The 24,065-nt window shown below is 42.9% G+C and overlaps 1 protein-coding gene across 3 annotated transcripts in view; it reads left to right on the top strand.

Annotated features, from left to right (window-relative positions):
- RAPGEF5 (Rap guanine nucleotide exchange factor 5) overlaps window positions 1–13,329 on the top strand; it is a 240,308-nt gene extending 226,979 nt beyond the window's left edge. For all 3 annotated transcript variants that reach the window (XM_020993209.2, XM_020993210.2, XM_078150767.1), the window contains 2 exons: window positions 4,076–4,130; window positions 8,300–13,329. In XM_020993209.2, coding sequence (XP_020848868.1) covers window positions 4,076–4,130; window positions 8,300–8,418 — 174 coding nt within the window. In that variant the 3' untranslated portion in view covers window positions 8,419–13,329. The remainder of the gene's footprint in view (window positions 1–4,075; window positions 4,131–8,299) is intronic.
- The last annotated feature ends 10,736 nt before the right edge of the window (window positions 13,330–24,065 follow it).

Raw genomic sequence — 24,065 nt, 5'->3', positions numbered from 1 at the left:
ACTTGTAGTGGTGGGAGCCTGGGCAAGTCTGGGCTTAGTAATGGGAATTCTGAGGATTTTCTCAGGCTCAAAATCTCCAAGATACATATTCTTTTCTCCTTTAGCAACAGCCCAAGACTCTCAAAAACTCTTCTCTTGATTTCTGGAGAGAAAAAAAGGGAAATTTGGTATGAAATGCCTTTATACCATTTGCCTTATAGGGTAACATGAGCATTACAACTCTCATTTCTGAGCAGCAGGGTTATTAATGATGGACCCCCAGGGGGTCTGTGGACTTAGAGGGGAAAAAAGACATCTTGATTTTCAATAACCTCTCACTGAAATTTAGTATTTCCTTCAGCTAAAAACATGATTTGCAGAAGGGGCCCATAGGCTTCCCCTGATGAGCAAAGGCATCCGTAATACAAAAAGTACTATAAATCCCTGGAGTTTTGGGGTCCTCTTTAGTCTTTCCTCACAAGCCTCTGAAGAATGTAACAAACCTTCTTGGGGAGTTCCCAGTATAGAAACTCCCTCCTCTGATGTAGATCAGCCGCTCACCTGTAACTTATGGTCTTAGAGAGTTTCCCACAGTCACATAACCAGCATATGTCAGAGGACTCAAGTTCTTCTGACTCCAGGACCACCCCTCTATCCCATAAGTAGACTGCCTCTCTCTAATTACTATTATCTCCATTTTATAAATGAGGAAACTGCGGTCAGCAGGGTTATGTGGCTTACGCATAGTCCCACAGCTAATATACAGCAGAGGCAGGGCTTAAACCTCAGTTTTCCTGACTCAAGGTCCCACCCCTTTATCCACCACAGTGCCCCTGGGTAATTGTCCCCATTTTACAAATGAGTAAACTGAAGCTTTGAGTGGATGACTTACTTGCCAATAGTAAACATCAAAGCCTAGATTCAAAGCCATGCCCAGCTCTCTTTCCACTTGGCTGAATACCTGCCTCCCAATGTTTGTACACAAACAGTCTCTGTTTTTTTGTTTGTATGTTTATTTATCACAAAGCCTCTCTGAAAACCATGTCATAAAAAATATATTTTCCCAGTGGCATAATGCGATAATTAGGCATCATATTAGTAACCCAGCCTTTGCCTCAGCTAAATCATAGGTACAATCAACAGGGCATCATAAAAACCAGTCTACAAAGAGGCATATGATGCTGGGGTCATTTAAAACACAAAATTATTCTTCAGTTCTTTCAAATGAGTGAGTGTCAGGCCTGTGTATGTGGGTCCTAGTTCACTCTAAGGGACATGGAAAAACACTTTCAAACACTAAGGTAAATTTACCTTAGCTGGTGCAAGTAGGCTGTTACCCAGGAGAGGAGCTTACATGTTCTAAAATGAATGTTCAACATTTTACAACAGTTGTGCCTGCCGTAGATTTCAGAAAGGCTTTAAGGAGTTGATTTGTTTAGATCAGATCTCCAAAAAATAAAAATGTTTTAGAAAGAGCTATCTCAATGAATTTGAGAAGATACTTTTTCCCTCTTAATAAATCTCCATGTGATAAGCAAAGATCCTCAAAATCCTTCTCTCTAGCTTACCCTCTTCTCTCCTCTTCCTTTGCTTCATCCTCCTCTTCCTTCCAATCCTCTCTCTTCTCCTTCTCTTCTTTCCCCTTCATGAAATGATTATTCCCTGACTCAGAAAGCAGAGACAAACTATTCGAATGCCCATTCCTTTTTTTTTTTTTTGGTTAGGCAATGGGGTTAAGTGACTTGCCCAGGGTCCCACAGCTAGTAAGTATTATGTGTCTGAGGCCAGATTTGAACTCAGGTCCTCCTGAATCCAGGACCAGTGCTCTATCCACTGCACCACCTAGCTGCCCCTCTAATGCCCATTCCTTACTGAGGTCTATGTGAGCATTTCTCTCACTAACTCAAAATTCTTGCTAATTGGGCATAAATCTTCCTCCATTATAGTCATTACTGCCATGAGCAAAGGACAATGGGCAGGAATTTCAAAATTATGTGTTACTTTAACTTCAAAGAGACAGTATTTTAAGGCCATGGCAGGTCTCAGAGGGCCACAGCATGAGCTAACATCCTTCCCAAAAGAAAGACAGAAAGGATCTTCATAATTGAATTTATTAGTGCTTCCTTTCCAGTTCTGACTTTTAGCTCCAGCTTGAAGGTAACATATACACCCACAATTCTGCAGCTCCTTTCTAATGCTGCCTAGCAGATCAGTTTTTTTTTGGGGGGGGGGGCAGCCAGAATCACAGAAGCCAGCAGCTGAATTCAAATGCCTCACAGGTCTCAGGACTGGCCAGCTAGTTTTCTGTTTGCTCCTGCGGTCCAGCTACTCCATTCTGTTCTTCTGACACTGTTGTGTCAGCATCCCTTACCTCCCAAACTAGAGCTAAACTGAAATTTCCTCTTATTAGACAATGAAAGTGGAACAAAGCTTTCTTTTTTCATTTCTTTCTCATTCCCCAATATTCAAAGCATCATTTTTCCTCATATCTTCTCATTCTCTGCCCTCCTTCTTGAGGAAGCCTCAAGATATCAATCTGGATTCAGATTTCAGCACCTCAGACAGTGCTATGCCATAGGGTAGTGCAAGATATTAATCACCCTGGCGCCATAGCTGAAGTAAAGAGGAAACCTTGCATGGGAAAACCAGTCAGTTGAAGGAAGGAAACTGAATAATATACTTACAGATAAGAGTCAGGTCCAGCTTCCTTTAGAAGCATAGTAAGCTACAGCTGGCGTCTCCTTCCACATGACCTTCTATGATTGAGGAATAAGAAATGAACAATTGCTTGGACCATTAGAATAATTAAAACAATGAAAATAATGACTGCCATCTTCTCCACCCCCATTAACCAATTCTGCTCCTTAGTAGTGAGAATCAGACCTCGGAACAGGATTTCCCCTCTTTGTTTCCTCAATGTTTTAAAGGATGAAATAGCCAGTAAGGCAAGTCCAGAAACAATTTCCTCCCCTGCTTTTGTCAGAGAGAAAATGCTCCAGGACATGTATGTCTGAGTAATTAAAGTTGTCTGTCACTACTATGTTGTGCCTACTCATTTATTTCTCCTTTCTGTCCAGGTGGTCTGTAGCATACTCTGTTTACAATCTTGTTTCTGTTTATCTCCACTGCTCTTTACCCAAATGCTTTCCCTTATGCTATATTTTCCCCTGAGTTTCCTAGATTTCTACATGATTATATCTTCATAACATAAACTACTTCTCGCTCCCCGGCTATGCAGCTTTTACCCTTTTTCTTCTTTTGAATTAGTTATCCTTTCCAAATCCCATTACAATTATTTTGCCTCACTGAAGCTTAGGAGGTTAAGTTGGCCTCCTTGCAGTTTGTATTTCTTGTCCACTGACTGGTGCCACTGGTATTTTGATTCCTGTTTCCTTTCTCAGAATTTGTCTCCTGTGATCTTCTGGACATCTCAGCTACTACTCTTACTGCTATTGTGGCTGCTCTAGTTAGGTCTATGGGCATAAACCCAACTTAGTTTTGTCCTCCCCCCTGCCTCTTTAGAAAGGCCTTTGAACTGACAGTCTGCTGTATCCACTTGGGGGATACTGTGCTTGGTATATTGATGATGAAACCAAAATAAAAGAAAAAATGAGGGAAAAAAAATAAAAGTTTTGGTCAACTAGGGATGTGACGTTGGCTGCACAAGACAATAGGGAGTACTAGTCTCCCAAGGAGGGTAATGTGAAGAAAGTGGCACTGAGGTTCTTCTGGTGACTCTGTGCTGGCTGGATGGTGGTGGAGGGAGATATCTTCTGATGCTTTTCAGCACTGAGATCCTAGGATTCTCTAACACTGAGGGAAGGTTGGTTAGCTAGCCAGAACATTGTTCCCATGGCAGAAGGATGTGGCTTAAGGCTTGGCCCAGGCTCCCCTTGGCCTTCTGGCTGTCTGTATCTCTCTCCCTCCCACTAGTAGAATTTTAGTTCCTGGATGCCAGGGCCTGGGTGTTTTGGGTTGATTTGGTTCTGTTTCTTTCTCCCTGCTGCCAGCCCAGGGCCAGACATGTAGCCAATGCTTTCTGGATTAGGTCGAGTATCTGGACCTTCATTCACATAATTTTCCTTTGTTTCCTCAGCACATGATTGCAGATACCGTCCGATCCCTGAGACACTGCCGGAATAACCAGTTTGGTGAGTGATCCCAGTTTTACCTGGCAGTATAAGCAGTCTGTTGCCCAGGGTTCTATGTGGTGGGCATGACGTGTATCTGGCGATGATGTAGAACTTGGTTCCATTCAGACGCTATGAGGTAGAAGGAGGGGACAGGGCAGTAGCCCAAGTCTATTTCTCCTTTTCCTTCTGCCCATTTCTCATTCTTCCTGGATAGTCTGTTCTAATCAATGAAAGTGTGTCCAAACCAAGATTATGGGATGCAGGTGATTGGCAACCCCCTGTGCTTGGATTCCAGTGGATCGGCAGCCCGTCAGTACACATGGCAAGGCAAGCACTGAACAGAGCCATTCCACTGGGCCCAGAATTAGGGAAGGCAAAGCAAATGGGCTGGATTATATTGGAGACACCTCCAGTGAATAATCTCAACTTATACTCTAACTCAAAACCCTATGGGGTTTTTTTTATATCAGTTTTCCTTCTAATGCTATGTGAGATTCAAAGAACAGTGTGAGCTCCCCAGAATCCAATTTGTGAGTGATTCCAAAGACCCTGGAGAGATATATGAGATGAGGGTGGGTGAACATATCAGCAACAACTTATATGCAAAAAAGAGCAGAAAAGCATCCTCAGAGCCACGCATGATGAGAAAAGATGGCATTGTCAAGTAGCAAATGTGTGGGTACCAGATGGACAGCTTGGGGAGTGCATTGGTACCCACTGAGAGAGGCAGGGCACCAGTCAACCACTCAGGCAGTCAACAAGCACTTATTAAGGGCTTCCTATGTGCCAGGCACTGTGCTAAGTGCATCCTGGGGAGGCTCTTTAAGGAGCATTTACAGATAGCCATGACCAAGAAAAGCTGAGGAGAACAGCTGGAGGGTGCTGTGGGAATAAGTGTCCCAATGGAGGGGATTATGGGCCCGCTGAAATTCTGAATGGGTCAATGAGAGAAGGTGCCATGGGTTGTAACTGTAGTATAGGAGCTCAGGTTCCCGTGAGGAAGCTGATTGAAAAACAACAAAAAAAGCCCAATGTTGAGCCTTCTCTCATAGTAGCAGATTTTTTTATATGTGCCTTCTAAAATATTTTGCTTCCTTGAGAATTAAGCTTAGAAATACTGACAGAGAGGGTGGTATAATAGAATGAGTGCTGGGCTTGGAGGTAGGAAAACCTGAGATTAAATCCCCCCTCAGATACTTCATAGCAGTGTGACCTGGGTCCTTTTGGCATAGATAGATAGATAGATAGATAGATAGATAGATAGATAGATAGATAGATAGATAGATAGATAGATAGATAGATAGATAGATAGATAAATAAAATACATACATACATACATAGATGGATGGATGGATGGACATATATATATACATGTGTGTACATGTGCATGTATATGTATAATATATGTTTTATGTTAACTTGAGTTCTCTGGACCTCAGTTTCCTCATGTACAAAATATGAGGATTATATTACATCATGGGGTTTTAACCTTTTTTGTGTCCTGGACCTCTCTGGCCATCTGGTGAGACCCATGGGCCTTTTTGAAGGTCATGGTTTTAAAATGCATAAAATAAAATACATAGGATTACTAAGGAAGCCAATTATATTGAAATACAGGTATCAAAATATATTTTTTTAAACGTAAGGGTACAGACCCCATTTTAAGAAGCCCTGCTTAGGTAGTCCATCACATCTATTCCATCTCTAATCCTATTGTGATTATTTACGTATATAGTGTGTGTGTGTGTGTGTGTGTGTGTGTGTGTTTTAAATAGAACATCTACTCTATGCCATATAATATGGTAGATATTTGGGGATTCAAAGACCAAACTAAAATAATAGCCTCCCTCAAAGAGCTAACATTAGCATTCAGAATATCAAATTTGGTTTTGTGGTAATTATTGCCATTATAATTCCGTGTTTTTCACCAGCATTTTATCAGACAATCGAGTGGCCTGGATTACATGAATGTAATCGCCACGGTAACGCTTGGTTCTACTCTGAAATTGACATTTTAGAAGCAGCTCATGCAAATATTCCCAAAGGAACAGCTCCCCCGCCCCCAGCTAAATTCATATGGATGTGAAGCAAATTTACTGAATATTTATTAGAGTGTGATAGGCAGGCTTCTCTTCTATTAGGCTTCATTATTTAGTCTTTAACAACAGGGATTGTTTTTTCTCTTTGGCTATTTGTGTCTGACTAAGGGGACTGTAGACAAAAAGGCAGAAGGAAATTAAACATGATCCATGGTTGGCCAGAAGCCCCCCTTTATAAATGAAGCACACCAGCCTCAGATGTCTCCAAGGGTTAGAAAATAATAACGAAATTCTCTTTTTAGCATCATATTTTCTTCCTTTGAGTCTATGGAGAAAATTGCCAAACTCTACCCAGACGTTTGTTTCATTTCGACAGTAATTTCACTATTTGTTATTGTCAAAACAAGAGGGACTGTGAATCATTTTCATTCTGTATATTAGTCCTTTTTGTTGCTGTTCCCATGAAGTTTTGTTTCCAACAAAGACAGGAATTAGAAGTCATTTGTGAACTCCAAGCCCCAAATTGTCTCCTCCCCAACATTACCCTTACAACACTCCTTTCTTTAAATGAGGGTATTTATACCAACAGAATGAGAGTAGCATTAAAAAATAATAATAATTCCCAGGTACCAGCTGGCAAAAAGCCTCACACAGATAGCTGACACTGGCTTTCCTTTTCTGGAAGGGCAAAACTCAGGCCTCGGGCCCAGGTTTCTCTCTCTCTCTCTCTCTCTCTCTCTCTCTCTCTCTCTCTCTCTCTCTCCTCTCTTCTCTCTCTCTCTTCTCTCTCTCACTAAATCCCATCTTCTTCGCTGTCAGTATTAGGAAAAAGCTGGGATGCCAGACCAGCACCATGGACATTTCCGTAGCTATATAACTACATAATATGTGTGTGTGTGTGTGTGTGTGTGTGTGTATGTATGTATGTATGTGTATGTATGCAAAAATATACATATGTTAATAATTATATAATGTATATAATACAATTCTATTCTAGTTTCTATGATATGATATGTATGATCACTACATGGTGTATATATATTTATACGTTAAGGCATATGTATGTGGGCAGCTAGGTGGCACAGTGGATAGAGCACTGATCCTAAGTTCAAATCTGGCCTCAGACCAAGTGGTAGCTGTGTGACCCTGGGCAAGTCACTTAGCCTTGTTTGCCTCAGTTTCCTCATGTGTAAAATGAGCCGGAGCAGGAAATGGCAAACCACTGCAATATTTTTGCCAAGAAAACCTCAAATGAGGACACAGAGTCAGACATAATTAATTGATTAAAAACAACGACAAATATATGTGTATAAACATGTCATGCCATTATTCTTTTGGCCCCAGTTTTTGATCCATAAAATGAAGTGGTTAGACCGATCTCTAAGGTTCTGGTTTCCAATACAAGATTGTTCAACGTTAAAATGATTTATATACGGCTCTTTCTGTGTTCATACACACACACACACACACACACACACATACACATATGTGTGTATAGATATATAATATATGTATATAAAATCTTGCACAAAGTAGCTATTTAAGAAATAAACTGTATGCACGTAAACTGTACGTAGATGATCACAGAAGATCCAAGGCGTTCCACGCCTGCAATCCAGGCCCCTTTTTTCTGGATAGCACCATCTCTTGCCTCTCATCCCTAAGTGTGGATCTTTAAATGGTCATGTTTTTTTTTTAAGTGGGTATCTGAAAATTGCAAGCTTCAGAATGCAAGCAGGCATAATGCCTTGAACATCTTTGGCTTTTTCCCAGCCAGCTGACTCCAAAGAACCAAGGAAGGAAACATTCCTCTCTAAGCTGTCAGCAGTCCCCCATTTAGAGAGAGATGGTCTTTCTGATGATTGAGGTCACACTTGCCAGCAAATAGAATAGCTGAGAGAGACAGTGCAGGGCTTGGAAGCAGGAAGACCTGAGTTCATATCTTGCCTTAGACATTTACTGGCTTGTGACCCTGGGTAAGTCATTTCCTCTCATCTGCCTCAATTTGTAAAATGAGAGTATTGATTGATGTCTAAAATCTGTGAGCCTGTAATTGAAGCTTTTGCCATCACCCAGAGAGGTTTCCAAAGCTCTCAGGATGCTAATCTTTGTTTCTTTTCCTTCCCCCACCCCTTTCTCTGAGATTAGGAGGTGAAGTGTCTCCAAAAGAACACCAGGAGCTCAGATCCTACGTGCACCACCTGCATGTCATTGACAACCAGCAGGTGCTGTTTGAACTTTCCCACCGGATTGAGCCAAGGGCGTGAGCACATACTCATGTTATGGCAGCCTGGCGGGCAGACCCTGGGGACGGCAGCACTTTGGATTAAGGGAATGTCGATGCCGAGCATGTGGCTTTCCTCCTGAAAACGGATTTGCTGAGTTTTATCAGTCACTCCCTAGACACTTGTGGGAAGGTCAGACAGCATGAGAAGGAGCTGGTGGCAGCCTTCAGAAAGGAGGGAGGCACCAGGGCTCTCCCTGGGGAGCTGGAGCTGGAGAGGAAGAGGAAACAGCACTTGGAATTGGAGCAGTGGAGTTCCTCATGACAGTATCACTGGTCCAATAGCTTTTCACTTTCATTTGTGCGCCAGTGTTAAAATAATCTTATGCCATGCCATGTCATGTCCCGTAAGGACAAACATTTCAACCAGAAAGCACAGAACGTGGGGAGGGATGGAAATTTCCCAGGCACCTTGGAATGCACTTCTCAGTGGGTCCCACCACATTACTTGAGAGGCAGCCTGGTGTCATAGCTAGAGGCCTGACCTCAGAGTCAGGAAGACCTGTGTTTAAGTCCCATCACTGACACATCCTAGCTGTGTGACCCTGGGCAAATCCCTTCCCCTCACAAGGCCCCTGGTTAAGACTAGAATTTTACAGAGCAGATGGGAATCTGCATTGGTGCCTGAAGTTCCTACACTGATCAGTCCAGCAAAATTGCTTTTTTTTCCAAGATCTTGAAAAAAAAAAGTCACATCATTTGCCCCTTTTCTGACTCAGTGGTGGTTTCTCCATGGGAATTGCAATGAAACCATGCATGTGTGTGTATACATAAATGTTAAGGGAAACCTGGGAAAAGTAATCCCCATTATGCCTGCTTACATTCTGAAGCTTGCAATTTTCAGACACCCACTTTAAAAAAAAACATGACCATTTAAAGATCCACACTTAGGGATGAAATTATTTTCTGCACAGCTGGCTAGTTTAATGAAAATTATTTGGACCAATTAGGCAAATTATGCCAAATTGCATCTCCCATAGGGGCAGCATTGTTAATGATTGCCTTTTAAAAAAAATCTGCACTCAGTATAATTTCTGAGGATTTTTTTTTCACACTAAATGAAAGATGGCCCACTCTTGTGTGTGCTCTTGTGAGGTCTTTGAAAGACACCAGTTCTTGTCATTTGCACACTTTGGGACCTGGGAGTAATTTCCTTGCCTGAAAGATGAGACATTACTGCTCCCTCCCAGAACAGTAGAGGGCAAATGAGAGAGAAGACAGATAAAAGGTGAGGTCTTCTCCACATGAGGGTTGCTATGATTTCAGTGCATGAAAACAAGTTTGGGTTTAGAGTGAAATAAACATGCCCCCTCAGGTTTAGTTAAATTGTCATAGCTTCCCCAAAACATTGAAAACACATGGGATCTCCAAATGGGAAAGGCCATTGAGGAGCATTTGGCCCAATCTTCTGATCTAAGCAGGAATTCTCTCTCTCTCTCTCTCTCTCTCTCTCTCTCTCTCTCTCTCTCTCTCTCTCTCTCTCTCTCTCTCTCTCTCTCTCTCTCTCTCTCTCATTTATCTTGATTTTATCAAAGCTCCAAGTCGTTCCAACTCATTTTATTTTTACTTACTGCAATTTCTATGGCAGGTTTGTAAGCAGCACAGTTTCATGTATCATTAGTTCAATTTCTCCATGTTGTATCAATCAGTTTGTTTAAATGCCATGTGACAGTGGATACAGTGCTGGGTTAGTATCAGATTGAACTGAGTTCAAATCCTGCCATTTTGTGACCTTGGCCAAGTCATTTAGCCTCTATATGCCTCAGGTAATTCCCTGGGCCTTATCTATAGAGATGGATTGCAATTTGTATCCTTGGAGGGCATTTCCACACTGAGAGGTTCCCATGCTGAGATCATGGATATTCTGGCTATTTATGTATCAGTCTTTGCTAAGGTTTTCAAACTACATTCCTTCTCACAATCTGTGTGCCCTTAAGCAACACCTTGATTTCAATTCACTAAAATCATATTCATGTTCGTTGTCAGAAATAGATGAAATATTTCTAGACATTATTACAGCCCTGTTTCCTGGGGTTCAGCAAATACATACCTGTCTGTGACTACACACACATATATGCACACAAACACATATGTATGCACATGTGTGTATACACGTGTATATTTTGTGGATATAGGAATGACTTGTATAGCACATGTAATATATAATATACATGATACATGTTATATGTAATAAGTGAGAGATCCACACAAAGAAATATGGATTTGTCCTGGTATATGAAATTTCATCTTTGTCTAAAATCATTCATAGTCATAGATGGGAGACGATAATGACACACTGTTGAATGGGTCTGGAAGATGTGCTCATAAGCATGGTGCTGCTTATTGGATACAATGGAGACCAGTGGTAGAGAGCCATTCCATAGCACAGTATCAAGAAGAACTCAGTCTTGTTGGTGACAGTCAACACTTCCTCTGTTTTCCTGTAGGTAATGTGGCTGGCCTTAGGCAACATCTGGCATGTTTTGTTTGGGTTTCTGTGACCAGGAAGACAAAAATGGCAAATATGACTGTAACTGGCATTTGGAAAGTTCCATGAAAAGCAAGCCAGGAGAAACTCAGATTTTTTTAACCCTAAAACTCTACATTTTGCCAATTAAAAATATAAATTGTCTTGATCTGTTTCAGCCATAATACTCCCTCTAGTGAAGAATTTTTCTGGAAAACTGTGAGCCACTGCACTGAGTGCTTAGGGATCCTGAAGTATGAAACCATGCCAAGCTCAAGCCATGTTGGGATCTTATAGAAATGCCTTTTCTGAGCACTGACAGGTGCGTGTCATTGTAGTGTGGCAGGGGAAGGGAATGGAGTCAATGGGAAGAGGCATCTCGCTGGGGGGAAGAACCATCCCCAGCCATACCCTTGACTTTATCGTTACCCTCTTCTCTCAAGACCTAGCACTGGAGGGACCCAGCACAGAGACAACAAAGGATTTCTCATCTTTGTCCTCCAAATGTTGTTCTGATATTTAATTCTGACCTAAAGGGTCTGAACAGACAAAAAAGATCAATAGTTTCACCAAGCTTCTTGGACGAGAGTTACGCCCCAAGAACGAAAATGGCAGAGTCCAGCTCAACATCCTAGAACTTTCTAATAATTTGAGCCACCCAACAAATCTCCCATTCTGAGCAAGCCACTTTCTCTCTCTGGTTCTCAGCTCCCTTACCTCTAAAATGAGGGTCTTGAGCTAGATGGCTTCTGAGGCCCTTCCATTTGTGAGATTCTAAATTCCAGGGAAGGAGGTCACTCCAGAGCCCTAGTGAGCTCCCCTTAAGGAGCCTACAAGTAATAAGCAGAGGGTCATCTGCCATGGAAGGGCTTCCTAGACTGGGAAGTGGCACCAAAATCTGAGACTCAGGGGTCTCTTCTGCAGTTCCATGAAATCATTCCTAACTCAGAAGTTCTCCAGGGATCTTTACCAGCTCAAACTTGAGCCTTTCCTAGGGGCCCCCTGTTGTGGTAGAGCTTCTACAAATCCTTGTGTGTCCCTGAATTCCCTGGCATTCCACTAAATCAGGCTGTGTCAGGAGTGAGTCCAGCACAGGACACCAAGCATGGACCCCTGTGAATATGCAACAATATCCAAGCACTTCCTTCTTTTCACAGGCAGACTGAAGACTCAGAGCTAGTCTGAATTGGCACTTGCTATACTGTAGTCACAAAGCACTTCTAGGGATGACTTGGAGGAACAGATTCTCAAAGCTAACTATTACATGGTGGTTATTTGGAGTCTCTTCCGGAAAACCGGATCAATAAGGGACACGATTTCCCAAATCAGAGCTTAAGCAGGAAAAGCCACAATCAGGTCCAGAGGGAGAATATGACCCATCTTGCACTGACAGTTTGGTTAAAAAACTGAGTGGGGCATGGAAGGAGAGCTGGGATTGCTCAGAGTTTCTGCCCACATGTGGAAACATGTCCATCCATCAGCTACTATTGGGATTATCACCAGATGCTGTAAATTGCTAACCTCGGTCTTTTGAAATCATGCAACGGATTGTATGTGTGTGTGCGTGTGTGTGTGTGTGTGCGCGTGTGTGCGTGTGTGTGTGTGTGTGTGTGTGCGTGTGTGTGTGTGTGTGTACATGAGACAGAGAGAAAGAGAAGAGAGAAGAGAAGAGAAGAGAAATTGGCCAAAGTGTTCAAATAGAAAGGGTAAGAACACCCAGGTTCTGGTGCCATTGTCTGAGGGGGGTTTGCTATAACAACTTTAGATGCTTCTACAACATGTCCTTAGAATTTCAGCTCACATTTAGCTAGTGAGCAGTGTGCTTAAAACCAGTGGCCAAAAAAAAAGTTTAAAAAATTGCCAAAAAGCAAGAAAAAAATGTACTACTGTTCAGAACCAAGCTGTATATACTTAACCTTTTGTTTTTGTTTTATTTTTTAGCAGAGAACAATATTTATTTGCATAGTCTATTTATTGTATTGAGATTACACTGTTGTTGTACCAAGATGAAATCCATGACCCAAGGCAAGAAATCTTCCCTTGGTGGTATCTTGAATTGGAACTGCTATTAACACTGTTGACTTGCATTAACAATAAAAAGCTAGAAACCCCGCAATCAGGGATGTCTACCGAACTTCTCAGGGACTACGGTCAGTAGTTGTCCACTCTCCGAAGCACTGGTAGAGATGAAACCGTTTGTTGATTTACCAGAATCCTCAGCGACAGTGTTCCCCTTCCTCTCCCCTGCTTGTGGGCTCTGTACATAAAGTAATGTCGCATATTTATGAAAGCTAGTGAGCAATAATTTATATGTAAAAATGGCCAAGCAATATAAGATTAAAACTTGTATAAGTGACTGTGACCTTAGATGGCATTTTCAAGTGTTTTTTTTATTGTTTTCCAAAATATATGACTATTAAAGATTCACAGATTTGTTTCCTTCTTAGTTTTCTTCCTAGCCATTGTGGCTGCATGTCAAATACTTCTTTGCTTGCACCATACTCTGCCCCTGGAGAGGGGAGAGCCCTTTCACATAAGACTTAATGAAAAGAAGCTTGTGGCTGAGTGTCTGGTCCATCAGAAGCATCCAGTTTGGGAGAGGCACCACTTTGTTCTCAGGAGACAGAGGTGGATTTCACAGATTATAGGCAGATGGTCACGTATCCCTCCCACTTGTATTTTTCTTCTTTTTCACTTCTGGATATACCTCCCCCTCCCCCCCATCTACGAGTCTTCACTTGTAACAAAAGGGCAAAAAGAAAACCCCAGGAAGACCAGCCCAACACATCTACCCATCTAACAATATTCCACACCAATGTGCCCCTCCCCCATCTCTTCACTGAGGTCTGTTTCCTCTCTCTAGGACCAATTCTGGTTATTGCAATTGCTCTCCATGTGGCTCTGTTTTATTGTGCTCTTCCTTTTTAGGGTTTTAGTCACTGTGTATATCATTCTCCTGGTCCTGCTTACTTCCTTCTGCATCCTCCCGTGCTTCCAAAATCTTCCCACATTTTTCTAAATTTGTCATATCCATCTTTTCTTATGATACAATAGTGTTCCATTGTATTTATAGACTACATTTTCTTTAACCATCCCCAATTAAAGATTCTCCAGTGTGTTTTATTTTCCCCTCCTGAATTTAGGCTTGATGTCAAGCAAAAATCTTTCTAATGATTACATTTATCCCAAAGTGGAATGGGATGCCTCAAAAGGTTTGAGGTTCCCTTTCCCTAAAGTCTTCAGTTGGACTCTGGCTGACCACATGTTGGGTGTGTTAGGGTTGGAATTCCTTTCATGTATGGGTAGGACTAGATAAGCATTGAAGTGTTTTCCAATTTAAAACTTCTCTGTTTCTGGGATTCTGAGAATCTGTGACCATATGGTTAACTTCCAAGCAAAATTTCTAGTAAATACAAGTCTTTCTTGAGGCCCTAAGTCAGAGATGAGTTATTGATTTATGGAGGTAAAGGCAGTCTCCACAGCATCAGTCCCCCTACCAATAAAAATATGGATTCAGCTTCACCCCCAAAAATATTCTACTCTGGCTTTGAAATTGCCTCTTGTTTATTAAAATAGAGCTCATCCTGAAGACCACGTATACTCAAGTATAAAGAATATCCTTGAACCTGTTTCCAATCAGAAGAGTAACTAAAAAATAGAATGTTGTATCTTTTTGTCAGAGGGAGAGCTCAGTGAGTGAATGTGAACCTTTTTCCAGCACGCTCCCACCTCCAGGGGAACAAACTGCAATCGTAACTCCAGTCATCCTCAAAATTAGGTGAAGTCTGGTGTCTTATCTCTGACTCGCTCTGGGTACCAGAGAACGGAGTCCTCATTATCAAAGAACAAGATACAGTTCATGGAGTGATCATTCCCCTCTACAATTGGCCTTCCCCCATCCCTCGCTCTGCTGCCATAGATGTATTGACTTTATAAATGTGAGAGTCATACAGCATACCTCTACATGCCTGGCTAGCACGGTCCTTTGCACAGAATAAGCATTCAAATATTTGTCAAATGAATGAACAATTCCAATAAGATAACATTTAATAAGAATAAATGTCAAGTCTTACGCTTGGGTTCAAGAAATCAGCTTCATAAAATAGGAGAAACATGATAAGATGCCAGCTGGTCTGGAGGTTTTAGTGGTGTATAAACTGAATATGAATCAACAGCATGATACCCTGGCCAAGGTGGCTTGAGTAAGCCATCTTAGATTGCGTTAAGAGAGTCATGAGAATCAGAACTAGGGAGGTGGGAGTCCCACTCTGCTGTACCCTGGGCAGACCCTACCTGCAATGTTGAATCACATTCTAGAGTTCATGTTTTAGAAAGGACATTGATAAAATGGAGTGTCCCAGTTGAAAGCAATCATGGTAGTGGCTTGAGATCATGCTATATCAGAATCAGATGGAGGAAGGGGAGAATTTACCCTCAAAGTGGGGGAGGGGAATTTTGACAGCTGTCTTTAAATATGTGTATCAGGTGGGTGTGATGGGCCAAAGGGGAGATCCAAAAGTTGAGGACCGTTGTTATGTGACATAGGGAGCATGTTCTCCTTGGCCCCAGAGGGCAGAATTTGCACTAATGGGTAAAAAGTGCAAAGAGGCAGAATTAGATTGTGTATGAGAAACATATCAATTAGAGCTGTCTGAAGTGAAATTAGATGAGGTTCTCCTTTCTGGAAGTCGTCAAAGAAGGGTAGAAGACCCTCTGTCAGGGATGTCTTAGAGGAAGGTCCTTCTTACTCAGATACGGGGTAAACTAAATGCCTGTGGGGTCAGTCCCTCCAACTCTGAGATTCTGGAATTCTGTGAATGAACAGGCTGATGCCGCAGGCTGTTCATGTTAGCTAAAGCCCCTGTCTCCGCTCTGTCTGTCATCACTACAATAGCTCTGGCCGCACCCACTAATGCAGGGATTAAGGTATGGAGTCACCCATTTCCCAATCAGGCCTGACAAGGGGCTAGACAAAAGACTTACCGACCTTCTTTCCTGTTGGGATTTAGAAGGACTCTAAGTCAGTCATATTAGAAACACTGGGCAGTTTTATAGATGGAACATGAGCATGTCAGAAATCTTTTTCCTCATCCAAGAACACAAATCTCTGAGGGATCATGGGATTTGGAGCACAGTGCCTGGCACAGAGAATTTAATAAATGCCAATTGTTGGAAGGCACATCAAAAATTATCTAGTCCAGACCTTTCATTTTACAGCTGAGAAAACTGAGGCTACATAGAAGGGAAGGGACTTGCCCAAGGTCACATAGGTATTATTCCTCCTCAAATCCAGGGCCACTCCTTTCACTCTGTCTTGTTGCTTCTTCCTAACTACATGAAGCTTTAGGAACCCTTAGCCAGATGAAAATGGACATCTTTTTAAAATTTGTCTAGAAATAAAGGAGTATAAATATGTACATATATATGTGTGTGTATGTATATATAAAATTAAACAGGAATGGATGGGGTGGGGGAAATGAGGATTCCAAGATCACTACATTATGGAGCAAAGGAAAAGAATATTGAATTTGGAGCCAAAGAAACCTGGATTCAAATCCTGTGGGTTTTATTTTGCTGTGTTATCTTGAGTCATTGAAATGGGGACTTCATTTTGTTGGTCTGTAAAATGAAGAAGTTGGTCCAATTGGCCTCTCAAATTCTGTCCAATTCTAAATCTCTGAACCTAAGTCGCTTTCCCTCTCTGGGTCTCAGTTTCCTTATCTGTAAAAATGTGGGTACTGATCTAGATGGCCTCTAAAGGTCTCTTCCAACCATTCTAAGAGCCCTCTGTCTCTCCACCTTCCCACACTAGCAAGTTTCTGCCTGGGCTAGGGACTGACTTTAATCATTGCCATTTTCACCAATTTATAGGAGGACCCCAAAATCAGAGAGTATGTCCCCTGAAATGGTATTTCCTCCCCTCATCGAATACCACACAGTGCTTGGTTTTAATGAACTGTCTTTGAGTTCTCCTGTTGTAAATGCAGCACCTCCTTGAGAGGCTCCCTTTCTGCATGTCTACTTGTATTGGCACGTGGCTAACAACTTCCCACCTCAGGATTCTGGGGGTAACCCTGAGCAGCTAGGGTTTCTATTACCATTACTGTATTCACAGAGCCCTAGCCAATGGTTCCCCCCAATATCAACTGACCTGCTCCTATCTCCCAGTTACCAACTGACTAGTTGATGTCAATTAGCTCCAAAGGAATATTTACTGACAAATCATAGCAAGGACAAAGGTCCACAAATGCCCCCCGTGAACCAAGGGAACACACTCTTTCTTGTATACACCTTTGTTCCTTGAGCAGAACAGGCTCAAAAGTAAAGTGGTTAGAACAAAACATTCCCCCCAATCCCTTGACCCTTTGCTGAGCCCCCAGCCCCCCATCTGAGGGTGGTGTAGTCTGTGGATGAGTTTGTAACCCCAGTCCCAAAGCCCATTGGTAGGGGACTCTCCTGTTATTGATGGAGATCAATGCCTTGTGCCTGCATAAAGGGTGGGTACAGCTGAAGAAAGCAGAAGAAAAGAGAGGCTCACTGTCTCCTCTTTAAGTTTGAGAATTTCTGGATTGCATTTTGCTACTGACTTGGAGAAATGGGTTTCTTTGCTATTTGCTATATGTGTGTTTATTGGGGAACTGGTATTTGGTGGAAAGGGAGTCAAGCCTTGGATTTCAAGCTTTGGGTCATCTTACCCCATTAAATTAAATAACAATCAGAAGTTAGCTTGAACCTGAAAATCTTATTCCCTAAACTCACAATATTTAAGAGTGCCGATAGATATAGTTCTAGCTTGATTCTCTCTCTCTCTCTCTCTCTCTCTCTCTCTCTCTCTCTCTCTCTCTCTCTCTCTCTCTCTCTCTCTCTGAGTGAATAAGCTTCCCCACTTTCTGTGTCCCCTCTTGAAGGGAAATAAAGTCTTTCTTGGAGAAGGGTCAGGGGAGAAGAAGCTAGAGATGTCTATTCTGCCTCCCTTCAGGCCACATAATTATAACCCTGTGCTATATATATAGGAGACAGCCCTTGTTACAGTCAGCTGAGTCTTCTCCTCAGTGGACCCAGCCACTGGTTCTCGTTGCTTAGGGGACGTCCGAGAGTCCTCTGACAAATTCATGAGATTGTTACCTGGTCCCTTCTATATTCATATATTCATTCACCTAAAATTGGAAAAGAATAAACATGAGAAACAGGCATCATGAGTTCAGGGACACATGGCAGCCGGGTGGAGAGTTAAGGCAACTGAAGCCACTCTCCCCAGTGGCAGCCCACAAGAAGTCATCCTCACTTAAGGAATGAAGAAAGAGAGAAACACACATACGTATACACATTCACACACACACATACCAGAGAGCTATAATATTGGTGAACTGCTTTCTGCCATCATCAACCCTTCCAATTCCCCATCACCACACAGCACTTGTTGCTGCATCACCTGGTATCTCTTCTCACCACAAGGCAGAGCCAAGACAACCACTGCAAACTGAGCCCCAGTCAGGAAACATGAAATTCACTCAATTGGTGGGATTTTTGGGGGGGCGGAGAAGGGGGATGGCAACTACCCCATGGTGGAAGAAACCCAGATCCAGTGACGCTGGCAGGAAGCCAATGGGCAAGACACAGAGGGCAGGGACAGAGCAGGGAAGCCTGGAGAGTGCCAGTCCATGATGCCATCTTCTAGCTTCCTATCTGAAATAATTATTACTAACAAGGTGCTAAGGACTGTCATTTCTATATTGCTAAGGCAGTGCAAGTGCCTCTAGCCATATCTTTGCTCTTCTCTATTTGTGTCATTGATTTTTAAAAAATTAAATGGTAGAACTTAACTTTCGTCCTTATTAAATTTGATCTTTTCGGATCGTACTCTGGCCTGTCAAGAGTTTTTGGATGTTGAATTTGTCATTAAATGTGTTACCCACTCCTACAAGCTTTGTATCATCTGGAAAATTGGCACACACGCCATTTATGCTTTTGTCCAAGTCATTGATAAAAATGTTGAACAGCACAGGACCAAACAATCATTCCTGAGACCTTCCACTAGAGACAGACCTCTCTCCAGATGGACATCAACCTATTAATGACTCTTTGGGTTGAGTCTTTCAACCAGGTCCAAATTCACATAACTGTGCCATCATTGAGTGCATATCTCTACATCTTGTCCACAAGGACTGAATGAGAGTCTATTTCACTTTGGAGACAGCTAAGTTTACTATGTCTACAGCATTCACCTAATGTGTAGTAGTTTAGCTACCCGGCCAAAAAAGGAAATGAGGTTGGTCTGGTATATCCTGTTCTTGATGAAGCCACACCTGGTCCTTTGTAACTTCTGCTTCCTAGTCTAAGAATTAACAAACCATCCCTTTGTTTTTATGTGTCCTTAAATTTGACCAGGAATTGACCAGACTAGCAAAGTCTGTCGTTTGCAATATCTTCCCTCTTTGCTTTTCCGAAGATTGGGGTGACATTTGCTTTGCTCCCACACCATGACATTTCTCCTGTTATCTGCAGGTTTTCAAAGATTTCCCTAATTCCGGTCTCTCTTCTGGCTTTATGCATCCCCCACTTAGCCACCATCTTCCTAAGGCTCAGGTCTGCTCGGCAATTTTCTCTGCCTCTAGAATAAGAGGCAAATTCTTCTGGCTGACATTTAGGGCCCTCCCCATTCTCTCTCCAGCCAAATCTTTCTGCGTTTTATTTTGCCACAGGCCCCTTTGCTTACATGACATTCCATTGAGATTAGATCACTTGCTAGTCCCCAGACTCAACTACTCCTGCTACCATGCATTCAGCAAAGTCAGCCTCTATTTCTGGAACACTCTCCCTACATTACGGCTCAGCTTAGGAGCCACCTCCTCCATGCAGCCTCCTGAGCCTCTGAAATTGTTCTCTCCCTCCTGCAGTACTGTGTGCAGATTAGCCCTTTGTCCCCATACAGCTCACTAGATAGCCTACTTACTTGTCTGTGTGGCATCACCGTCACTATCATCATCACCATCATCATCTTCATCATCATCATCATAGCTAGTGCTTATATAGAGCTTTAAGGTGTGCAAAGTACTTTACAAAAATAATTTGAACCTCACAACTACCCTGGGAGGTTGATGCTATTATTAACCCCTCATTTGACAGATGAGAAGACTGAAGCAGAGAGAAATGAAGTGACTTCCCCTGTATCACACAGCTGGTAAGTATCTGAATCCAAATTGGAACCCAGATCTTCCTATCTCTAAGTCCAATACTACCCACATCTAGTAGAATGTAAATTCTCTGAGAGCCAAGGATTGTTTCATATTCTTAGCACCTAGTTTAAGAAATATTTGCTGGTCATTAGTGGAGAATGAAGAAAGACAAGATTAGAGGGAGGGAAGGAGGAAGGGAGGAAGGAAGGAAGAAAGAAGGGAGGGAACGAAGAAATGAATTATCAAATGTTTACTACGCGCCAGACACTATGCTAAGTGCTAGGGATACCAGCAGAAGCAAAAAGAAAGCCAGTTCGTGCCCTCAAGGAGCTGACATTCTAATAGTGGAAGGCAACACCTAAGGAATGGGGGAGGGAATGAGAATGAAGTGAGGCAGAGGGTAAAGATATGCTATGAAGGCATGGTTGTGTCTTTCATGTTTGAAATCCAGAGAAAGTAAGAAACAGGGCAGGGTGGGGACTGAAAGCAGCCAATCTGGGTCCCTCCACAAAATGGCGGCTCCAGGAGGAACTCTTCAATGGGAGAAGGGAGAAAGGCTGGACCTCCCAGAATGAGAAGGCCTCTGAGTGAGGAGGGCAGTTCCAGGATGAACCAGCAGGAGAGGAGGGCTGCTTTGAAGCCTAGAGAAAGTCAGGGATGGAGGATGAAGATGCTGGTGGGTCTCATATATAGTCTGGTTGCCTGGAAGGAGACCTCACATAGCCCCACAGCCCCTCCAGGGGACCCCTTGCCCAAAGATGGCTGGGACATCAGATGTAGGGAGAGAGTGTGAGAATGCAGAAGGTCCCCCTTTTGGTTTTTGCCATTCTATGCATCCCCAGCACTTAGTGGGGTGCTTGCCACATAGTAAGCACTTTATAAATGCTTTTTTACTCACTGACAGTTACTCAGAAGTGCTGTGGGAGGCAAACTCCTCATTCCACTAACTGCCCCGGGCCTGAGAAACCCTCTCAGTCTGACTAGCTCTTTGTATGCAGGCAAAGGAGCCTTGTAAACTCCAAGGCAGACCCACATTTGAGTCAGGATTCCTAGGTTCACATCCTGCCTGACTTCTTATTGTGTGGCCTTGGGTCAGTCACTTCCTTCTCCAGGCCTCATTTCCCCATCTCTTACATGAGGGATTTTCTCTAGTTGACTTCCAAGGGCCCCTCCATGCTTAGCTTTCACGATCCTAGGAAGCTTTGTATTGACCCACCCATTTCACAGATGAGGAAAGTGAGGCCCCAGAGGACTATGACAGGTACCAGGTCACCCAGGTTAAATTTAAAGCTAGAAAGGACATTAGAATAATCTGGACCCATCTAGTCATTTTTACAGCCACAGAAACTGAGGCTCCTGGAGTGTGATGTGATGTGTACAAGGTCACTTGGGCAGAATTTAGAACTGGACAGACATTGAAGATCTATCTAGTCCAAGGGTCTTATTTAGGACTCTGTGAACTTTTACTTTTTAAATAGAAAAGCATTTCAACCGAATGGGTTCCTTCGGAAGCCTATGTGCCTTATTTTATGCCTTTAAAAACATCATTCTGAGAAGTCCATAGGCTTTGCCAGACTGCCAAAGGGTATCTATGACACAGAAAGAGAGGGAAAACCCCTAAGCTAGCTCAACGCCCTCATTTCACAAGTGGGGAGACTGAGGCCCGGGCAGATTGAATGGTATGTACAATCTTACCCCATGGCCTTTAGAGGCAGAAGGCCCTTAGAGACAGAGCATCCCCACCATCCTATCCCTCTCTTATAGACAAACAAAATGTAGCCCAGACAAGGGAAGTTGATTCCCACAATTTGAACTCAAGTCCTCTGGCTCCAAGTCCTAACTCCATTATTGAGGCAGATGTTTTATCTCCCTTCCAGTGTTCTACATCTGTGGGTGGCCGGGATAGGGAAACACCCAGGTCTTTGTCAACAAATGTGCATTGAATGAAAACCATCAGCTTCTTTACTGAAGAGAAGCCCCGGACTCGTGAAAAGTGGGGCAGCAGCGCCATCTGGTGGACTTGGAGCAGATCCCTGACCTCTGAGCCGAGGGACCTTGTTTGGGTGTGACTGGGCAGAGGGCTCAGACTCCCTTCCATGAATGGTCACCGCTGAGATGGGGGAGGGGAAGCTGCCACCCTTTCCAAGGAATTCGAATGCCGTCTTTGCCATTTACAAGTCTTGTGACTTTGGATGAGCCACTTTACTTCTCAGTCTTCTCATCTTTCAAATTGGAGTGATGTCTGTACCAAGTTCTTTTCCCTCTCCAGAATTCCAGAACTCACTGCAGGTGCTGCAGCCACAGCCACTGAAGTCCAAGACACGACAATTCTTACCACCTGTCAATTTGTCCAACATCAGAAACTCATAGGATTCTATCAGTGAAAATGATGTTCACGAAGAGGCCTGACCATTTGCTTTGCTGTTGCACCGTAAGGACCATGGGACTTTCCATCTCACTTGCAGCTGAAACCGTCAATCTGTGTTGTCTCCCCCGGGGGAGCTCCTGGAGAGCTGGGACCATGTGACTTTCCTACTTGTACCCCCGCTGCTGAGTACGGTACTTTCTACACATAGTAAGCATTTAATAAATGCTTTATTCCTTCATTTAAATTGTCTTAGGAAGATTCTGAAGATCACCTGGCAAGATAAGGTACCAGACATGGAGGTCCTTTCTTGAACTGAACTGCCAAGCATTCAACCCCTATTGCAGAGAATGCAACTCTCGTGGGATGGCCACACTGTTTGAATGCCAACCATACATTTGCCTAAAAGACTATTTTTCCAGAGAAGTCACACAAGGCAAGCACTCACACGGCAGTCAGAAGTGATACAAGGACACTCTCAAGGTCTCTCTGAAGAACTTTGGTATCAACCTTCAGACATGGGAAATACAGACAGAATTGTCCAGCATGGAGTACCCACATAAAAGAAGGTGCTGTGCTCTATGCCGTAGCTCAAAAGAAATGTGAGATGTGCCACTTTAGGGATATCTCCCTCCCAAATGGTCCTGCAGACTATTTGTGCCTAATCTGTGGTAAAGCCTTCCGAGCTCACACTGGTGTGATCGGCCACAGCCAGACACACTGTATGTTGACCCTGACACTGTGATGTCACTTTGATCCTCTTCTAGCATGAAGGACAAACCATAGCAGCATTCATGTAGGGCCAAATGTAGGTTACAGTCTTAGTAAATTGCTTGAGGCACTGAATAAATGAATGAAAAAAGTCTTAATCTCTTACAATATACCAGGCACGTTCCATGTTTTCAAATACAGTTCAGTGTAATGTTTTGGGATTACTGAATAGGGCCAGTGAGATGTTAAACCTCTAAGTGAGGGTCACCTGATCTCTCTGTCTCTGTCTCTGTCTCTGCCTCTCTCTCTCTGTCTCTCTCTCTCTCTCTCTCTCTCTCTCTCTCTCTCTCTCTCTATCTCTTTGTCTCTCTCTGTGTGTCTCTGTCCCTTCTCTGTCTCTTTGTCTCTGTCTTTCCCTGTCTCTTCTCTATTTCTATTTCTTTGTCTCTGTCTCTCTGTTTCTGTGTGTCTGTCTGTCTCTGTCTCTTCTCTGTCTCTCTGTATCTGTCTGTCTCTCTTTGTCTCTGTCTCTGTTTCTGTGTGTCTGTCTGTCTCTGTCTCTTCTCTGTCTCTCTGTATCTGTCTGTCTCTCTTTGTCTCTGTCTCTCTATGTCTGTATCTGTCTTTTTAATTTTTTTATTGTTGTTTAGTCGCTTTCTTTATATATATATATATATATGAATTTATTTATTTTTAGTTTTCAATATTCACTTCCACAAGTTTTTGAGTTCCAAATTTCTCACCCCTCCCCCCACCCCAAGATGGCATGCATTCTGAATACCCTTCCCCTGGTCTGCCTTCTCTTCTATCTCTCCCCCCTCCCTTCTCTTATCCCCTTCCCCTTCTATTTTCCTGTAGAGCAGGATAGACTTCTGTACCCCCATTTCCTGTATTTATTTCCCAGTAGCATG

The sequence above is a fragment of the Phascolarctos cinereus genome, unplaced genomic scaffold (genome assembly GCF_003287225.1).
Source record: "Phascolarctos cinereus isolate Bilbo 61053 unplaced genomic scaffold, phaCin_HiC Scaffold_1;HRSCAF=81, whole genome shotgun sequence".
NCBI classification, from domain to species: domain Eukaryota; kingdom Metazoa; phylum Chordata; class Mammalia; order Diprotodontia; family Phascolarctidae; genus Phascolarctos; species Phascolarctos cinereus.
This window is presented reverse-complemented; position numbering and strand designations above follow the sequence as displayed.